This window comes from Limulus polyphemus, unplaced genomic scaffold, assembly GCF_000517525.1.
Source record: "Limulus polyphemus unplaced genomic scaffold, Limulus_polyphemus-2.1.2 Scaffold1739, whole genome shotgun sequence".
NCBI classification, from domain to species: domain Eukaryota; kingdom Metazoa; phylum Arthropoda; class Merostomata; order Xiphosura; family Limulidae; genus Limulus; species Limulus polyphemus.
In genome coordinates this window covers 21,526-23,274 of record NW_013667349.1, presented here as the reverse complement: position 1 = coordinate 23,274, position 1,749 = coordinate 21,526, and the positions used below count along the sequence as shown (strand labels likewise).

General features: G+C 32.9%; 1 protein-coding gene across 1 annotated transcript in view; it reads right to left on the bottom strand.

Moving 5' to 3' along the window:
- Window positions 1-1,749, bottom strand: part of LOC106464771 (synaptic vesicle glycoprotein 2C-like) — a 30,279-nt gene that overhangs the window by 19,266 nt on the left and 9,264 nt on the right. The window contains exon 6 of the mRNA XM_022392572.1: window positions 412-572. Within this exon, the coding sequence (XP_022248280.1) occupies window positions 412-572 (161 nt within the window). The remainder of the gene's footprint in view (window positions 1-411; window positions 573-1,749) is intronic.

Sequence of the window (1,749 nt, the reverse complement as noted above, 5' to 3'; positions counted from 1 at the left end):
AAGTAAAGTATGATATCTTGTAACTGGTCTGGTAACTAAAGTATGATATCTTGTAACGAGTGTGGTAAGTAAAGTATGATATCTTGTAACGAGTGTGGTAACTAAAGTATGATATCTTGTAACAAGTGTGGTAAGTAAAGTATGATATCTTGTAATGGGTGTGGTAAGTAAAGTGTGGTATCTTGTAACTGGTGTGGTAATTAAAGTATGATATCTTGTAACTGGTGTGGTAACTAAAGTATGATATCTTGTAACAAGTGTGGTAAGTGTGTGGTATCTTGTAACTGGTGTGGTAACTAAAGTATATCTTGTAACATGTGTGGTAAGTAAAGTATGATATCTTGTAACATGTGTGTTAAATTAAATAATGTGTTGCGACAAACAACAGGAAGTAATTATAATAATCGTTACCTTCAGTAAAAACATTGGACTCTCAGGAAAATGTAGTAGTGTAAGAGCAGAGAAAATGGCAAAACTGGAACATACAACAACAAAGATTCTCCAAGAGTTAAAAAGAAAATGTTCAGAAAAGAAACCAATGTGGACCTGTGGAATAATGATCCATGCCAGGGCTATGTGAAGAAGAAAAATGAAATATATTTATTGCAAAATTAGTTGCTTGCAAAACAGAATATTGTGTGTGTGCATTGTAATTTTTTGCCATATCTTATTTTAAGATTTTAATTATGGATCACAAAAAATTTAATATTAACTCTTAACAAAGACCTAGACCAGCACATCAAAATAATGTTTCCAAAAAAATTAAAGTAGGTGCAAAACATTTGAAGAAATTTATATGATCAATCACACTCTTTCAACTAATATTCATTTTATATAACACAAAGGTTGAGTAGATTACATTAAAAAGGTTTTGAACCATTTCATTAAAATCCATGTCACATCTGTCATGTTCTATCTTACAAAGATGCATCTCTACAATAGCCGTGCAGCACATTTTCCATTGCAAAAGGCTCAGTTGTAAAATGTTGTGTCATAATCATACACCATTCTTCCAAATAATCCACTTAGTGTATAAGGACAATGGTTTCCCAACATCCAGTTCATAAAGAAATACAAGGGCATTGCAACCAACGACCTGATTTGTAGGTCTTCATATGGAATAACATTTCATTCTCTTGCTGCTTGGACTACATTATGGTTGAACAGACAGGTCCACATGTGCACATGACCTGTGTCACTTTTTTTTAGATAGAGATCCTTCTTGATTATATTGTGTGTTGTTACCTAGGATACGCAGACAGCTTTTGCCACTGATCTCTGTTTCCATGGATTCTCACCCGTTACAAGATATCATACTTTAGTTACCACACCTGTTACAAGATACCACACACTTACCACACTCGTTACAAGATTTCACACTTTACTTACCACACTCGTTACAAGATACTACACTTTACTTACCAAGAATTACTTATCAATAATTACACAGTAGACAGTGATGGATGTTAACAAGGTCATTAAAGTTTGGAAGAGTTTAGTGAAGTACAAGAATTACTTATCAATAATTACACAGTAGACAGTGATGGATGTTAACAAGGTCATTAAAGTTTGGAAGAGTTTAGTGAAGTACAAGAATTACTTATCAATAATTACACAGTAGACAGTGATGGATGTTAACAAGGTCATTAAAGTTTGGAAGAGTTTAGTGAAGTACAAGAATTACTTATCAATAATTACACAGTAGACAGTGATGGATGTTAACAAGGTCATTAAAGTTTGGAAGAGTTT